Source organism: Theileria parva, chromosome 1 (assembly GCF_000165365.1).
Source record: "Theileria parva strain Muguga chromosome 1, complete sequence, whole genome shotgun sequence".
NCBI lineage: Eukaryota > Apicomplexa > Aconoidasida > Piroplasmida > Theileriidae > Theileria > Theileria parva.
Genome location: NC_007344.1, coordinates 223587 through 238650, shown reverse-complemented (window position 1 = coordinate 238650; position 15064 = coordinate 223587). Strand labels below are relative to the sequence as shown.

General features: G+C 35.4%; 7 protein-coding genes across 7 annotated transcripts; 4 read left to right on the top strand and 3 right to left on the bottom strand.

The window, feature by feature from the left end:
* Window positions 1–35: 35 nt before the first annotated feature.
* Window positions 36–3520, top strand: rnz (Beta-lactamase superfamily protein; the record flags this gene model as incomplete). Its single annotated transcript, XM_760550.2, has 4 exons — window positions 36–2970; window positions 3070–3197; window positions 3303–3367; window positions 3426–3520. 4 exons carry the CDS (start codon window positions 36–38, stop codon window positions 3499–3501), a joined length of 3204 nt encoding a protein of 1067 aa, XP_765643.2. The 3' UTR covers window positions 3502–3520.
* Window positions 3506–5163, bottom strand: Igbp1 (TAP42-like family protein). The gene is made up of 9 exons (XM_061304919.1): window positions 4889–5163; window positions 4556–4833; window positions 4270–4512; window positions 4081–4240; window positions 3980–4047; window positions 3859–3916; window positions 3775–3829; window positions 3685–3745; window positions 3506–3656 (listed from the first exon to the last, which is right to left on the bottom strand). The coding sequence occupies exons 1-9, from the start codon at window positions 5079–5081 to the stop codon at window positions 3552–3554; spliced, it is 1221 nt and encodes a 406-aa protein (XP_061161496.1). The 5' UTR covers window positions 5082–5163; the 3' UTR covers window positions 3506–3551.
* Window positions 5164–5175: 12 nt separating this feature from the next.
* PIN1 (Peptidyl-prolyl cis-trans isomerase NIMA-interacting 1) lies at window positions 5176–5815 on the top strand. Its single transcript, XM_760548.2, has one exon. The coding sequence runs from the start codon at window positions 5440–5442 to the stop codon at window positions 5788–5790; it is 351 nt and encodes a 116-aa protein (XP_765641.1). The 5' UTR covers window positions 5176–5439; the 3' UTR covers window positions 5791–5815.
* A 15-nt stretch (window positions 5816–5830) lies between these two features.
* On the bottom strand, window positions 5831–7407 carry rsmH (MraW methylase family protein). Its single transcript, XM_760547.2, has 7 exons — window positions 6980–7407; window positions 6548–6949; window positions 6413–6508; window positions 6245–6358; window positions 5999–6193; window positions 5927–5970; window positions 5831–5896 (listed from the first exon to the last, which is right to left on the bottom strand). The coding sequence occupies exons 1-7, from the start codon at window positions 7319–7321 to the stop codon at window positions 5851–5853; spliced, it is 1239 nt and encodes a 412-aa protein (XP_765640.2). The 5' UTR covers window positions 7322–7407; the 3' UTR covers window positions 5831–5850.
* Window positions 7366–8003, top strand: TpMuguga_01g00112 (uncharacterized protein). Its single transcript, XM_760546.2, has 3 exons — window positions 7366–7628; window positions 7699–7771; window positions 7806–8003. The coding sequence occupies exons 1-3, from the start codon at window positions 7422–7424 to the stop codon at window positions 7940–7942; spliced, it is 417 nt and encodes a 138-aa protein (XP_765639.1). The 5' UTR covers window positions 7366–7421; the 3' UTR covers window positions 7943–8003.
* A 202-nt stretch (window positions 8004–8205) lies between these two features.
* Window positions 8206–11344, top strand: TpMuguga_01g00111 (uncharacterized protein). Its single transcript, XM_760545.2, has one exon. It carries the CDS (start codon window positions 8271–8273, stop codon window positions 11325–11327), a length of 3057 nt encoding a protein of 1018 aa, XP_765638.1. The 5' UTR covers window positions 8206–8270; the 3' UTR covers window positions 11328–11344.
* A 33-nt stretch (window positions 11345–11377) lies between these two features.
* TpMuguga_01g00110 (SPOC domain protein) lies at window positions 11378–15063 on the bottom strand. The gene is made up of 2 exons (XM_760544.2): window positions 14617–15063; window positions 11378–14538 (listed from the first exon to the last, which is right to left on the bottom strand). The coding sequence occupies exons 1-2, from the start codon at window positions 14687–14689 to the stop codon at window positions 11627–11629; spliced, it is 2985 nt and encodes a 994-aa protein (XP_765637.1). The 5' UTR covers window positions 14690–15063; the 3' UTR covers window positions 11378–11626.
* Between the last annotated feature and the right edge of the window lies 1 nt (window position 15064).

Here is a 15064-nt window from a genome sequence, read left to right as displayed (position 1 = left end):
TATACTAAGGATTTTACCTAAATTTGAACTATACTATGAAAAATATTTTAATTTTTCTCATACATTTCTCAATTATTTCTAATTTAAAAGAATGTTTAACAATTTCCAGTCATTTATCGCACAGAAGACCCTCAAATATCTCTTGTTTTGTCACATTTTATAACCTGTACAATAACACAAATCAAGTTGGTTTTTTGAAAAATAAATCGCATAAAATTGGATTAAATGACTCTAATTCCTATAGAGACCAAACTGTTCACTTAAAAGATGAAAGAATCCTGGTAGAATCCCATAAACCTCCCTTAAACGTGACTGACTCCAGCCCTAATTCTCCCGGTCCACCAGCTGGATCAACAAACGCAGTTTTAAAATCTATAGTTGATAAAGGATCAATAAAAAGTAGTCCTATAAGGCATGAAATATTAGATAAGGAGTCCCTGTTAGATGAGTTGATAGTTTACAATGATGATGTGAAGGGTGTGTTTGAGTTTTCAGGAGACAAGAACCTAAATTTTCTATCAGACGATTTCTCAGTGTTTAGAAAAACAGTTGACAAGAAGGAGCAGGTAATAAGTCCATCCGATAAGCTTTTAAAGAGACGCTCTAAGGACACAATTTACACTCGACTCCAGAACTACGTTAAGTCCTCTGAAACTTACCTGGCTAGACTAGGCGTTTTGGAAGAGATCAAGAGCTTTGTTCACCTGTTACACTGGAATGTATGGCATTCCCAGCCACGTGATGGCATTAGGGAGTGTAATTGGACCTCAGACCAATTCCTACGATTCGGGAAACTAATTGAGAAAATCGATCAAATAGTGAAGGAACAGTTTAATTCTATGGTTGAGACTATCACAAACACCGATGATGATATGCTATCAGAACTATTTGGTGAAAGGTCAAAATTATTATACTCGACACACTATGTATACAATAAGATTAAGGACACGGTAGAACTGGGCGAATTTGATATCTACAGAGCACGAATGACTAATTTCCACTTTTTAAAATATAAGCTCTTTTCCATATTGAAGAAGATTGTGGATCCAATTCTATCAGACTTCATACAATACGGCATAATAAACCCAGCTAGGCAAAGATTTCTATCACTTAAATATTCGTTTATCAGGTTCAAAAAGGGAGTTATGAGAATCCTAACTAAGGTTAAATCTTTTATAAAAATTTCTAAACCTCCAAACTCAGATGAGCAAATTAGTGAATCAGGACTTGATAATGTAGAGATAAACAAACTAAAGAATGAAGAATCGGTGAAATATGAGAAGATTGAACTGAGCCATTTGCTAAAGCATTTAAGTCATTCTTACATTTCACCCCAAAGCTTAAAGAATGTTCACGAAATCGGGAGGAAGCAGCTTTACAAATTTAAGAATACCGGCGATTGGATTATCCACTTCGTAGGGTCTGGATCCAGACAGCCAACATCTACAAGACTAACTTCCACCATGGCTTTTCAAAGGATTTCTGATCCACAGTCAAACATGCCTAACAAAAATATGAACTCAGCTCAAAATGTTAAAACAAGATCAACTTACAGAAGAAATCTGGCCAATAGTATGATATGGCTGTTTGATTGTGGAGAAGGTACTAAAAATGGACTTGAAAGCATTGGCTTAGACCCTTTGAATGTTGATCGTATTTTTTTAACACATTTGCATGGCGATCATTGTTACGGCGTGTTTTCATTTTTGTATTTAAGGGAACGAGAAAAACCTCTGGAAATCTATGGCCCACCCGGCTCCAGGAAACTGATCAACTCAATACACCAAAACACCTCAGCAATGTCAAATAATCACAACCTGTTCATAGTACACGAACTTATTCCCACACAACCTCCAACTATCAATTCTACTAATACTCTCAACACTATTAATACTATTAACTCGACTAATACTCTCAACTCTAATACTCTTAACACTGGCAACTCGGTTAACAATGTGAATGGTGGAGCAAATGTGGTTGGGGATATATATATAAATAAAGACGGGTATTATAAAGTGTACGAAGATAACGATATTGAGGTTTTGGCGGCTGGATTGGAGCATACAATGCCGACGGTGGGTTACGTGATACAACAAAAGGAGAAATCAGGTCAAAGAAATCAAAAGGTTAAGAAAATAGCCATATGCCAAGACACTTCAGAGAGTAGTAAGATGAAGAAAATAGCAAATGACGCAGACCTGTTAATACACGAGGCAACATTAAGTTCATCCACCTCACTGGTTAGTGGGATTTTACTCGACCTTTTTAAGGAAAATTTTGGATTAATACTGCCTTACGGCTCTATTCAAGGCCTTTGCAAGTTCCTTTCCAACATTGAAACTAAGCTCTGTTGCTTTAACTTTACGCTTTCCGCTGTTTCGTCATTCGTTAAGTGTGAACGCTACTATCTCCTTCAGAAACTTAGCATTTTCAAGAATTTCATCTCAAATTTGAATCCATACAGAACTCCAGATTTTACCACCAATTCCAATTCCAATTCCAATTCCAATTCCAATTCCAATACTAATAACAATAAGGATACAAATAATTTAGGTAACAATTCCGTGAACAAGACCAAGAGGGAGATAGATAAGGAACTGAAGGATACATGGTTAAATAAGGTGTTTGTGTTTATGGATAGACTTAACGCCTTGAATGAGCTTAGCAACTATGAGAACTATGTGAAGAGACTGCAAAATAGGTGCAACCTCATGGAAAAACTATCCAAGGTCATGCCTTCACTGGATCTTCTCAAAGTGATTGAAACCTCCTCCAAGAAAATTTTATTCTCGGATATTGTACCTGATTTCAACGCAATTAACAGAGCCTACGAAAAGTTCGACATCACTAACCTTTACAATGAAAAGTACACCGTGAACGTTCTCAAGTATCTGAACACGATTTCAAATGATATTTTCAACTATTGGAATGACATCTTGCAGCTTAACATACCATTCGATGCTTCCCAAAGTATTTTCCACTTTCCCAAACTACACATTTACATATTAATATTTACATATTAATATTATATATAGTAATATTATATATAGTGATCTGATGTTGTGTTAGGTTATTTTAATTGGACTGCTCTTCATAATAGTATAATTGCCAGTTTTGGGCATTCAACGCCTGATATGGCAGGCCGGTTTGCCGGTGAAATTAAAGCCAAAAAACTCATTCTAACACATTTCTCCAACGTATTCTCCACTATCCACTACTACACAGTTATATACTATCATCACTATATACTACAAAATGTATTATATACTATAAAATGTATTATTGGTAATGAATGGGTATAGAGATATCCTGGTGACGAGAAGCTCCAGAACCTGTTAACGATGATAAGGATAGAAAACGAAGCTAGGTATTAAATTACACATTTATAGCATGAATAATATAATTTGGCGTTTATAATGAGTTAGGTCTGGGTACCAAAAGAGTGGCAGTAAAAGAATACCAATCATTGCCGCGTGGGATAAAATGAAAATTAGGGTATAAATAATATGGTACACAAAATTAATTATTGGTGATAAATAGTATGTGGTGAGTTATCCAATGTTTATGTCCTTGTTTCCTTGGCCTTTTGGGTGATCGTCCTTCCAGTCATCCCAGTTCCTCTCCTCGTCAGTGCACACACTGGATTTCTCAGACTCCTAAGAATAAAATGAGAAAAGGTGATACCGTTTCAGAGTTATCAGAAGAATACTTCTTTTTGGAACGATTCTTTACTCCGATTGTTTTACTGAGAAATTCATTCAGATGCTAACTTACACGTCCATTTCCATCTCAATACGGGCGCATTCATCCAGAGAAATTGTGGGTAAATCTGATGAATTTTACTATACAAAATCTTACTATGGCCTGGAAGGAAAACCATCCTCTTGTATAATGAACGAACTAGTGTAGGATCCAGCTAAAAATTATAGAGAGATATGAAAGTTTATAGCTGGGTTAAGTGGGATAAGTGAGATAGAACCTTTGAATTCTTATCAATATGTAAAAACCAAGGCTTAGAAGAGGAGGATTTGACATCAATTTTAGGCTCTAAAGGGTTATTACTATTTATATGTTGTGTACCATCTGAAAAGGCGAGTTTGTTTAACTCTCGTCTTTCAATAAAAGGTAGTTCCATTTCAATGGAATTCAAGTGGTTAAGGGATTGTATTGAAAATAATCTCAAAATGCTTAACAAAGTGTTGCGATAAAACTCTTCCCTATCAGAGTCCTCCGCTAATCTCTACACAAAATAAACGGGAAAAAACTAACGAATTGTAAAAACCGTTCAACTGATCCTGAGGACAGGAATGTTTCAGATAATGATTTCTTCAAGTCACGTTCAAATGATGCTTGTTTTATTCTAAGATTTCTAATGTCTTCACTCTTTCTACCGCGTTCATTTATTCCAGAGTGTTCTGAGGATTTCGCAAATTTAGTCTCCCATAACTGGAGCTCGTCAGGCCTTAAAAGATCCATTTGTGACAACGTGTTCATAAACTCAATTAAATAAATCTAATCTCAATATTAGTAATGAAAGAATTTAGTGAAGTAGTACCTGGACTTTTTTTAGTATAGAGAATCGATTTTGCATATCAGGTTTCTCAACTAATACGTGAGCAGTTAAATAAGGAAGCATAAGATACTTTATGTTCTCAGTGTGGACATCCTCAAACTGCTCATTCTTAGAAATCAGGTCAAAGTGAATACAGCCCATGCTCAGAAGCTCGAAAGATTGTTGAAGTTCTTCAACAACTCGAAGTTTGTTCAGTCGTTCCCTCTCTATATTCTTCTGAAATTCAGGCTCCTCTTTAGTACTATCACCTTTTGGAGATTCTAAAGTTTTTATTAACTAGAATACTAAGTTTTGTAGTAGATAGTAGTAAATTACCAGATTCATGCTGGAAATATTGAGGAAGTGAATGTGTTTGTAAGAAATCTAAGCATTCAGTTAATTCTTTTCTGACTGAATTATACTTGCTAAAGTCATAATCAGTCCAGAATAACTTCCAATATTCTGAGAAGGACCTGTTAAACAGCCTATCAAATAGGTAAAAGTCCGATGAGGAATCTAGCGATTCCATTATACATAAACAAAATAATATTTATTAAAATTAACCCAATGTGTTGGTGAAAACTCTAAAATTGTGTTATTTTATTGGTAAATTACCACACATTTGAAAATACTAAGAAATTCTAAAAATATTCCTAACATGTGATGATTCGTTGCTTTCTAAATTTTTTGTGGAATAAAACTAGTTTTAGATTTCTATCAAATAGAAGAAGGAGACTTTTAAACGGAACGGATTATATGAAATCAAAATCAGGATACGCTGGAAGAATCAGAGCAAAAAAACAAGCTCCCTGTAGAAGATAACTTCTAGGAATAAACCCTGCTATACTTTTAACTGTAAAATAATTAATACAATAATCAAGTTTACCATGGATAAGGTGCGATGTGCTCACCTGTTACTAAAGCACACTGGATCTAGGAATCCAGTGAATAGAAACACTGGAATGGCCGTAACGAGAACAAAAGAAGAAGCGGTGAATGAAATGAAAGGTTATTTGGAAATGCTGAGGAAATCTGAAAACCTGGATCAAGAATTCAGGAGACTTGCAACGGCTAAATCCGAGTGTTCAAGTGCAAGGAAAGGAGGTGATTTAGGCTTCTTTGATCGAAACACAATGCAAAAACCTTTTACTGAAGCTTCATTTAACCTCAAGGTTAATGAGATTAGTGACCTGGTTGAAACTGATTCCGGGATACATCTTATATACAGAATCGCATAATCATTTTTTACAAATTTCCCCTTAATTACATGATATATAGTGTAGTTTTATTATATTGAGTTATTTTTTTACCTTTTCAATGCATCTTAATTTGGCTGTTCTGGACCTAAATAAAATTAACACAATACGAGTTTACCTGATGTTTGAATCTATTTCCTCAGGGGTTGGCGATATACATTTCTAAAGGCTAATAATCATTAAAACAAACCTTGGTTAAAATATTAAACTTGACTGTTGGAGTTTTGAAGTTTCTTAGGTTTATGAACGAGTTCTTGACCAGGCGGTCCTCCAGGGCATGGTAGGATATACATACAAATCTCCCATTATATTTAAGGAGTTGAGGAATAAAATTGAGAAAAGAGCTTAGTTCATTAAGTTCATCGTTCACTTTAATTCTCAGCGCCTATAGTTCTTTATATTACATCATGTAAAATAGTAAAAGTATTAGGAAAACCTGAAATATCCGAGAAAGTGTTCTCATTTTACTCCTGTGGAACATTGGTAAGGAGTCCATAACTACACTCTTAAGCTTCTCAGTAGAGTCGATTTCTCCCAGAATCCGCCGTTTCTACAAATATTTATAGGGTAATATTAACTAAATAATAAAATCTATTAATGATACTTCGATAATTTTCTTGGCGATTGATGCGGCACGGGGCTCTTGTCCAAACTCTTTGAAAATCTTCCTCAGAGTAGATTCATCAGACTTGTTAACCAACTAATCATAAATTAACATTGTTATTGGGGTGTTAAGTACCTGGTAGGCTGTATTTTCGGAGGATTTAACATCAATTTTAAAATTAGGATTAAAAGGATCATTAAGGGGACTTGACATTCTCATGTCCAGTGGTCCGTTTTTCATATAACTAAATCCTCTTTTAGAGTTTTCAAGTTGATGTGTAGAGAGTCCCAAGTCAGCAACTATCCTAAACTCTTTATACAGTAGATATAAAGTTGATATAACTAGTTTAAATAGTAAAATGGGTAAAAAGAACCCTGTATATCCCTCTGTAGGTAATTTGTGTGACTTTAAAAGATCAATTATGCCAGAAAACTTTCCAATTTCTACAGATAATCTTGACTCTTCAATGTAACTCTTTAGCCTTTTTCTGTTAAAATAAACGGATTCTGGATCCCTGTCAATTGATATGAGTTTGCCCTAAACAGTGTAATAATGTATTAAAAATACTTTAGGGTTAAGGCGTCTTAGAATCTCCTCAGTATGGCCTCCGTACCCTAAGGTAACATCTAAATACAACCCTTTGGGGTCAGTTATAAGGTATTCCATTGATTCTTTCAACATAACAGGAATGTGCTCATAATACTGAAAATCCTCCCCTTCAGGCTCATTCTGGTTTGAACCAAGTGTAAATTTACTCGTTTTGGAATTGGAAGAAAATGTCTCATTTCTAGGGGTGTATAAAGTATATCTGGTTTTACTAAAAGGTGTGTTTCCGATATATTCAAAAGAAGGTTTAAAACTTACAAGAACAAGATGAAAAATAAAGAAAACTAAAAAAGGTGGAATCATCAACACATTTTATAATAAAGTGAATAATATACATTTATATAAATATTGTTTAAAAGGAGTGTTTAAAACTAATTTTATACCTCATAGTTTTATTATTTTAATGAAGTTAAGTGGAGATTATGCCACACAGTTGAAAGAAGTTGTAAAATATTTTTTGATGGAAATCTTCAGGAGACAATTCTCGGTTTCCAATATAAACTTAAACTTTATCGCAGTTGTTTTTACAAAAAGTACCTACTTCTGGGTAGGGGATAATAACTACACCTGTAAAGATTTGCATTGTTCCTTTCCACTTAAAAATATTAAGGTATATTATAATAAACTGTATTTAAAGAGTTAAATAGTTGGTTTGAGTTGTTAAAATAAAGTTTTAATAGGATGGAGATTGTTCTGGGACGACACTTTTGGGAGACCTGGATTCTATATCATCCGAAATCGCAAACACATTAGGTATTTAACCAAATTTTAAAATAATATTTTTTAGCAAGGATTTATAAAAGGGGGATTTTTATGAGCGTAAACATAGAAGAACTGGATTCTTCTCTCCTCGAAGAATTCCAAGAAAAATTATTCGGACTAATATTTGAGCTCTTCCCGAGAAAGAAAAATGAAAACATGTAAATAAATTAAAAGAATCGGACTAATTGTTCTTAATATCAAATTCAAATGTTTTATTCAGATATTGTACACATTTATTAGTAAATTTTCCCATATACTTGGTAATTTCCATTTAAAAATTATTTAATTAAAGATTATAATTTTAATTATCTAATTTTTATAAATCTGAGAAAATCATATTGTGTCGACATCACAAGTGGTAACACAGTATTACATATTCGATTTTGATTTAATTATATTTTTATTCTTTTAATTTGAATGAGGAAAATATTTGTAAATTAAACTGGGTTACACATTTTTTGTTTATTACCTTAATTTTGAATAAAGGATAATGACGCTCTCTGGAATGAAACAGGTGGTTGAAACGTTTGATGTTTCAGAATCTACCTCTTCATCTAAATCTTGGAGTTCTGAAAATATCGCAAATAAAGAGAAAGAGCTTTTAGAGGATAATAATTTGTACGACGTTGAATCTATAACTAGTGATTCTTCTGTCTATGAAGAATTTGACGATTTTGACCCTTCCAACTTTAGATTAACTCCTCAGAACACTATTTCCCCTAAGCGTGAAGCTGTTAATACCACTAATAGTAGTAGCGCTGATGAAGCCATGAGCAGCGAGTTTAAATCTGTCGACAGTTATGAGTCCTTTTACGTTTTATCACTTGAGAATCAAAACGAACCCTCAAATAAAATCACTAATACTAATAATTCTGTTAGCACTAATCACAATGTGGATATTAGTTATAAGGATAAAGTACCTGTTGATGTAGATGAGGAAAGTATGGTTGTAGATGTAGAAGACCCTGAGTTGGATGTAGAAATGGAACTTGACAATGTTATGACTGAGATTGATGCAGGTAACGTAAGTTTTGACGCCGCTGGTTCTTCAGCCTTTGTAAACACAACCAACACTTATACTAATACCAACAATGATACTAATAATAACACTGATAATGTTTGTGGTACTATGGTTAACACGGTAAACCATGACTCTGTAGAAAATGACGTAGTTATGGAATCTGAAGACGAGTTGGATAGTCTAAAGTTGCAAAAGTACTTGAAAAGCCAAAAAATAACAGAGATTTGTAAGAGGCTAAAGGCTGATTTGAAGGGTACAAAATACACAGATGAGAAGTATGCCTGTTTCTCAGAGCGGGTTTACAACTATATCTCAGACCTAAAGTCATACTCGTCTATTAGTAGTCAGGATCCTACCACCACTACCTCAACTTTAACCTCAGTAGATCTTAAACCTCTTTCTACAGACTCAACCAACTCATTAGATGACTCTGCATATGATCTAGTTTCAGCCCGTGAAGCCCTTGTGTTTGATACTCAACCCCCAAATAGGGATCAACCTCCATCTACTCAACCAACTGATAATACTACTAACATTGATAATACTAATAATACTATTAATAACGCAGATAATGCAGTTTTCAGAAGTGAATTTGAAGTGGAGTTTCAGGATTTCATCAACAAGCATAGACACCTGATTAATCAATCATTTGACTCATCTGCAGACACTGTGGATACTGTAGATAACAGAAAATCAAACCAAAAGGAGATTCAGGAAGTGTTCAAAAATAAGGAAACAACTGCCAATGTTGAGGATAGTGATAAGATTGATTTGGAAACTGAAAGCTATCATGGACTAGAGTCAGTGATGTCAAGTTCTTGTATTAACTTGGTTTTCAGTTGTTTGCGAAGTATTAAAATAGCCGTGGGAGATAACTTGCATGAACATAACGTTTACACAGGCACTAAGAAGTTTATGAGTAAATTCTTGGAAATTCTCAGGAAGTTAAACGTTTTGGAGAAGAAGCTGAAAAATGACTTTTTAGCCCTGGAAAATAACGATTATAACTTGGAACTTACGAGAAACGGGTTTCTCACCTTAATGAAGGTAAATAACAGGCTTTTGACTCTTTACAACAACTACAAAGATCATGAGAATTTACAAAGAGACTCAATAAGACTTAAAATTGATGGGATTTCCCTATTAAGAAGTGAAATCTTGTCAAAACTTGAACAAACTCAAATGAACACCAAGGTTTCAGATGTTAAAGAAACTTTGTTAGCTAGGGAAAATAGACTTGAAGACATATATAATGAAACTGGTTTCTTTGTACTACCACTCAACTATCACAACTCATATCAAAATATTTTATACCTTTTCAACTTCAACTATTATACCAAAGTCAGTAAGTCTTATCAGATTTCTCCCCCAAACACCGCTACACTCAATAATAATATTAATACTCCTAAAAATACCAACGCTCTGGATAAAACTAATAAATCTGTAAACAATAACACTTTGTATAAAGATGAATTGTTTCCAGATGTAACAAAAGAGATGTTAGATAAGCTTAGGGTTTTGGATCACCTGCCCTTTAAGCCTGTTAAACTAGTTCCTGACTTGGAACTTAAGTTGTTTTTATGGTTTCAGAACTCAAACACCAGTAGCTCCAACGCACTGAATAACACAGTGTTTAATAATTTTCTTAGCCCAATTGCTATTTCAAGCTCAAGTTCTACAAGCTCAAATAATCTAAACCTAAGTCCGTATGCTAACTCGGTAAACCACAACCCAGCCACAAGTAACTTATTTAATAATACACACAGCTCCAATAATGGGCAACAGTATCAAAAAAATAACTCACTGGAGACTGTTATAAACTTGGATGTGGATGAAAATAACTATATCGATTTGTTTACCGTGAGAAATGATCTAAAGTTAGTATTATACTGTCCAATGCACAAGGACGTGCCCTATTACAGGTTTAAAAGTGACCTTGTGCAGTATTATAACCACTTTTTAAACTCTAAAATGGTGGAATTTGCTGAGGATGTTATTGAAAACGTTCAGCTGGTAGAATTGCTTAACCATGTAATGGAACTAACTCGTGATATAAATCATAAATTCGTAAGTAACTTGAATATGTTCCACAGCTTGACACAACTCTCTACTAACTACTATTATCTATCGCAATGGTCTGGCGATTCAAGCAATTCTAGTCTATCTAACGGAACAGTGAATCAACAGAATAGTTTATTTGTGAAAGAAAGAGTACTAAAGTTGATGTTGACTTTTAAGAACAACATGCCCTGCTTGTGGTGTCTGGTGTATTTCAACTTTAACACTGGGAAATCCAAAAATCCCAGTCCAAATAACCCTAAATTCACCAACAGATACTTTGCTGAAAAGAATTTACTGGTGAGCGGGATCAAGTTTGAGTTTGTTCATAAACTTAATAAGTCACTCAGTGCCAAGTACCAGGCTGGGCTAGACCAGATTAATAGGCTAATCAGCACGCCTGGTACTCCTAAGGATATAATAGAACACATCACTGGAACCTTAAACTCACAGGAATACTATATGTAATATACCTACCAATCTAAGCTAGTACATGCATATTTATTTTACACAAGATTACGCTGTTATCATGTGGTTTTACAATTTATGGGGGTTCTAATCCCTAACATTAATTTAAGAAGTGTGTACAAGGTATAAATCAAAAATCTAACCATATTTAACATCAAAACACGCTCCAAACACGGTTAATCACTAAGATCCTACATATTACACAAATTCTATACAATACTATTAGGGTAGAAAATACACTATTGTACACATACTACTATACAAAATGTATAAACGTATGAGTAGTATGAAGAGGCAAATTAGGACTTAGAGAGGACATAAGCGTACATGAATTGCGTATCTGGAGTGTTTAGCATTTGAATGTATTGTTCTTGGGGAGGTACGATGTAGATTTCATAGGGGCCTTGCTGAACAAGTGCGACCCTGTTTTTGGAAATCAGGTATTCGCAAAGATTGTCATACTTCTGATTATCTTCCTTACCATCAGCAGATAACTGCCAAAGTGAGAGTTCGGGTGTTTTAGTCAAGTAATTCTTCAAACGCTCAGGGTTAGCCCTCTGATTAACGTCGAGAAGCTCAGGTAACCTGTGAGCCTTGTCACCGCGAATAAATTCACAACCAACTTTGCAAATGAACTTGCCTCTTTTGAGTAGTTGGCAGTATTCTAATCTTCTACCAGGTCTCTCAGCCTTACCAGAAGAGCTTGAAGCAGTATCTGAGTGATCAATCTCCATCTCAACCTGATCCATGAGCGGTTGTTCTGATAAATATCGTTCACTAGGGTGGGCGGTTTTAGGCGGTTCTGGGTAATTGGTATCCATTCCTCTTTCTTGGCTTCTTTTTCTAACTTCATGATCCAACTTGTCCTGGAAACTATCAGAATCAGCTTGGTGTTGATTATATTTCCAAGGTTCATCACGTCTCGACTTATCGTAGGGCCTAATTGTTCTTCCGAAACGGTCAACTCTTGGTTCCTTTGAAATCGGATATCTCTGTCTATACTTGTTGTGTTCGCGATTACTTCTGTCCCTGTCACGGTATGGCTCTCTGGAATAGTCATCTCTATAGGGTCTCCTGTCATATCTTGGCCGTGGCTCCCTTCTCCTGGGCCCGTAACTATTATAGCTGGGATAGCCGCCATGACTTCTACGATTTGACATTGAGTTGTCAGACAGGATGTTTGAAGCATCGCTTGTGTTCAGGAGTTTTTCAATGAGTTCCTGTGAGTCTGTTCTCCTCTTTATGGCGTTCAAGAGCTTCTGACCCAAAGCAAAACTGTTCTCACTCTTACTTACTGTAAAGTCAACAGTCACCAAATCCTCCTTCATAAGTCCCATTGACTCGTCAACATCCATTGTCAAGCTACAAAACCTGTCAACTAGGCTTGATCTATTTGAACTTCCATTAGCGTTGTTTGCAGTTAGAAGCCTGATAACCATCCTTGGAGACAGTGCGTTTAAGAGGTTATACACCTTTATCGAGGTTTGTTTACTATGAAAGGTTAGGAATATACAGTTTGACTCGTAGACGAGTTTGAAATGCTTAAGTTGGCCTAAATTGTTAAAGAACGAGTAGACCTCATCTTCAGTTCTGAAATAGCCGCAAAACTCACACACGTTGCCTATCCACAAACTATCTTGAGGAGACAGTGGACATGCATATCTCACCAAATACTTATGTTTCACTTCACTTGAATCTTCTGAACTTGAGGCTGAAACGTAGCTATATACCTTATTGTAAAAGTTCAATCCGTCTCTGTTCTTATCAAATATTACATATAACCATTTCTCACCGTCTGAACCATTAAAACTATCAACATTAACACTGTTGAGTGAGGTAGTTTCAGCTGTCACGGAAGGACTTGAAGGATAACTAGAGGGCAAATTGACAATTTCATAAGTGTACGATGAGTTTGTGAAGGACGAGAGGAAATCGTGGACAGTACTGGAGTTTTCAAATACTGAGTAGTTCAATCTTCCAATCATGACATACCTAGTAGTTATACCGAACTTTTCAAATAACCTGTCATATTTCAGCTGGTTCTGGTAGAAGGGTGAGGAGTCGTCCCACTGGAGACTGCGACTTCCCGGCTCAAAGTTTGCCTCAGTGTAAATCTGAGTCAAGATCTGGGACATGGTCGTGTTCACTAGCTTATACCTGTTAAACGAGATTTTAAAGCGTTCTTGAGGAGGACCTGTGTAAGGAGCGGATGGTGGCGGTGGAATATTAGCGTTATTGCCAAATCCCCTGAAATGATTTGGATGGCTAGTGTGACTATGCTGATTCACGAAGTTGTGGTGGTGATTAACAACCGGATGGCGATTACTGAGGTTTAGAGGAATATTTAAATATTTGGGAGCGTTTAGTGTGTATTTGTCAGGGGCGTAAATGACTTGAAGTCTGCGATTATACAATTTTACAGAGTCAAGTTTCATCTTCGTTTCCTGAGCTCCTTTATATGACGTGAAAAAAACCTTCAGCCTTGTTTTGTCCAGGAATGAAACGTTTGAAACAAGTGATGGATATTTCGTAAACACCTCACTCAGCCTCTTCGGGTCAAATTCAGGCGGTAAATTCAAAAATAGGAGAACGTTTCCACCGTTTACCTCCTCTGGTACCCGCTCAAAAGGCACTTCGTCCTCCTTTATTGCGCCCTCCTCTTCCTCATCGTCCTGGTCCTCAAGTTGCTTCGATAAATCCATCAGAGACTCCATTATCTCAGAAATATACTCTGAAATTTCCTCACTTGACATCTGATCCTCCAGCCCGTAGCCATCAGAGTCTGGCGGTGGGGGAATGTCACACATGGATAAATCTTGAACATACCCTTCCATATCAACATCCATATCCACATTACCAACTGTGACCACTGTACCACCGGCATTTGCAGTGTCAACTAGGTGAAAATTGTCAACTAGCTCAATGTTGTCAACTGAATGAATATTGTCAACTGAATGGATATTGTCAACAGAATGAGTAGTATCAACAGTAGTATCCATAGTGTTATTAGTATTTTCGAGCTCTGTGTTTGCAGATAATTGAACGTCAACCGAGTTGTTGAGTTCTAGGTTATCAGAAGTAGAGTCAGTGTTAAGGTTCTCATGGGTGAGATCAGAAGACTTTAGGGAACTCATATCCTGAGTCAAAGGATCAAGCTCCATCTCCTCCAAATCATCGGACTTCAATTCATCCGGGTTCTCGACTTTTAAAACTGAGCATAAATTAATATAAATTTAATAAATTAACATTATATTAAGGTGTATAATTAGGAATCTAAGGGGAATATAACTTGGTATAAAATGGTGCTCTGAATAATTAAAAATACCTTTTTTGACAGAAGTTCTTCCCTTTCTTGGAGGCATTTTATGAAATTAGAGATATTTATTTATTTTTTGCGTGAACATAGAGAGAAAATTGATAATTGCATCATAATAAAGGGGTAATTTGGGGAGATTTGTGAATAAACGTGAAAATTAGGAAAAGTCAAAATTATCTGCCACAAGCAAAAGAGGAAATAAGATTCTAAAAGTGATTAAAAGTGGAAGATTCAGAAAATTTGATTATAGGTGTATTTAAATGAAAACAGGTTAATTAAAATAATAAAAACTGGAAGTTGGCATCAGTAGAGATTTTAAAAAAGTGAATTCATAAAATCCGATTAACTTGACTCAACAGCAATTAAGAATCGCTTATTAAGAATGGCAAGGAATGTTAAACCCCATGATGGAACTTAAGAC

Excerpts from the sequence above, each read along its gene's own strand:
- TpMuguga_01g00110 (XM_760544.2), bottom strand. The coding sequence starts at position 14,689 with ATGCCTCCAAGAAAGGGAAGAACTTCTGTCAAAAAAGGTATTTTTAAT. Across the intron at positions 14,539-14,616 it reads AGAGCACCATTTTATACCAA|TTTTAAAAGTCGAGAACCCG; the intron begins GTTATATTCCCC and ends ATTTATGCTCAG.
- rsmH (XM_760547.2), bottom strand. The coding sequence starts at position 7,321 with ATGATTCCACCTTTTTTAGTTTTCTTTATTTTTCATCTTGTTCTTGTA. Across the intron at positions 6,509-6,547 it reads CCGAAAATACAGCCTACCAG|TTGGTTAACAAGTCTGATGA; the intron begins GTACTTAACACC and ends ATTTATGATTAG. Across the intron at positions 5,971-5,998 it reads AGTTTAATATTTTAACCAAG|AAATGTATATCGCCAACCCC; the intron begins GTTTGTTTTAAT and ends ATTAGCCTTTAG.
- Igbp1 (XM_061304919.1), bottom strand. The coding sequence starts at position 5,081 with ATGGAATCGCTAGATTCCTCATCGGACTTTTACCTATTTGATAGGCTG. Across the intron at positions 4,241-4,269 it reads TTGAACGGTTTTTACAATTC|AGATTAGCGGAGGACTCTGA; the intron begins GTTAGTTTTTTC and ends TATTTTGTGTAG. Across the intron at positions 3,830-3,858 it reads GGTTTTCCTTCCAGGCCATA|ATTTACCCACAATTTCTCTG; the intron begins GTAAGATTTTGT and ends AAAATTCATCAG.
- TpMuguga_01g00111 (XM_760545.2), top strand. The coding sequence starts at position 8,271 with ATGACGCTCTCTGGAATGAAACAGGTGGTTGAAACGTTTGATGTTTCA.
- PIN1 (XM_760548.2), top strand. The coding sequence starts at position 5,440 with ATGGATAAGGTGCGATGTGCTCACCTGTTACTAAAGCACACTGGATCT.
- TpMuguga_01g00112 (XM_760546.2), top strand. The coding sequence starts at position 7,422 with ATGAAGTTAAGTGGAGATTATGCCACACAGTTGAAAGAAGTTGTAAAA. Across the intron at positions 7,629-7,698 it reads TTCCACTTAAAAATATTAAG|GATGGAGATTGTTCTGGGAC; the intron begins GTATATTATAAT and ends AAGTTTTAATAG. Across the intron at positions 7,772-7,805 it reads CGAAATCGCAAACACATTAG|CAAGGATTTATAAAAGGGGG; the intron begins GTATTTAACCAA and ends AATATTTTTTAG.